Here is an 881-nt window from a genome sequence, read left to right as displayed (position 1 = left end):
AAGAAACACACAAGAACAAAAGATGCATAAGAAGTTGCACATGATTTACTCACAGATGTGCTTGGAGTTGAGTTTTCTCATTCTGAACATTCTGTAGTTCACCTGTGATACTGGCATGGGCTGCATCCAGCAGTAAGTTTTGTTCTTGAAACGTCTGCGTCATTACTTTCTGCTCTACCTAAGGGTTAGGTAATATTAAAAGTTGAGATGCCAGAAAGTCAATAGGGAGGCTGATCAAAGACACTGAACTTACAAAAAGAGAAGTTTTTAGGTTGTTGTTGGCGGTTTGTTTGTTTGTTTTGTTTTTGAGACAGAATCTCACTCTGTTGCCCAGGGTAGAGTGCCACGGTGTCAGCCTAGCTCACAGCAACCTTAAACTCCTCGGCTCAATCTATCATTCTGCCTCAGCCTCCCAAGTAGCTGGAACTACAGGAGCCTGTCACAACACTCGGCAAATTTTTCTATTTTTTTAGTAGAGATGAGGTATCGCTCTTGCTCAGGCTGGTCTCAAACTGTGAGCTAAAGCAAGCCTCCTGCCTTGGCCTCTCAGAGTATTAGGATTACAAGTGTGAGCCACCACACACAGCCCAAAAGATAAATTTATATAAATAAAACCTTTTTTTTAAGAATTGATTTTAATGCCCAGCTTTCTGTGTGTCCTTTCCTGAGATGACTATAATTCCATCATTTTATAACTCTACTAGCCAAGAGTCCAGATGCATTATTTATGCAATGCATTATTTAAGTTGAAAATTTTATATAACTCCTAATACCAACATATTTTCAAGATAGAAAATTGTATTAAGAATATTTTAGGGCTTGGCGCCTATAGCTCAACCGGCTAAGGCGCCAGCCACATACACCTAAGGTGGCGGGTTCGA

General features: G+C 40.3%; 1 protein-coding gene across 1 annotated transcript in view; it reads right to left on the bottom strand.

Annotated features, from left to right (window-relative positions):
* Nucleotides 1-881, bottom strand: part of CCDC150 (coiled-coil domain containing 150) — a 101583-nt gene that overhangs the window by 80879 nt on the left and 19823 nt on the right. Inside the window, exon 11 of the mRNA XM_023516919.1 lies at nucleotides 54-178. Within this exon, the coding sequence (XP_023372687.1) occupies nucleotides 54-178 (125 nt within the window). The remainder of the gene's footprint in view (nucleotides 1-53; nucleotides 179-881) is intronic.

Source organism: Otolemur garnettii, unplaced genomic scaffold (genome assembly GCF_000181295.1).
Source record: "Otolemur garnettii isolate 467f Iridium unplaced genomic scaffold, OtoGar3 scaffold00100, whole genome shotgun sequence".
NCBI lineage: Eukaryota > Metazoa > Chordata > Mammalia > Primates > Galagidae > Otolemur > Otolemur garnettii.
Note: the sequence above shows the minus strand (reverse complement) of the source record. Positions and strands in the feature narration are given on the sequence as shown.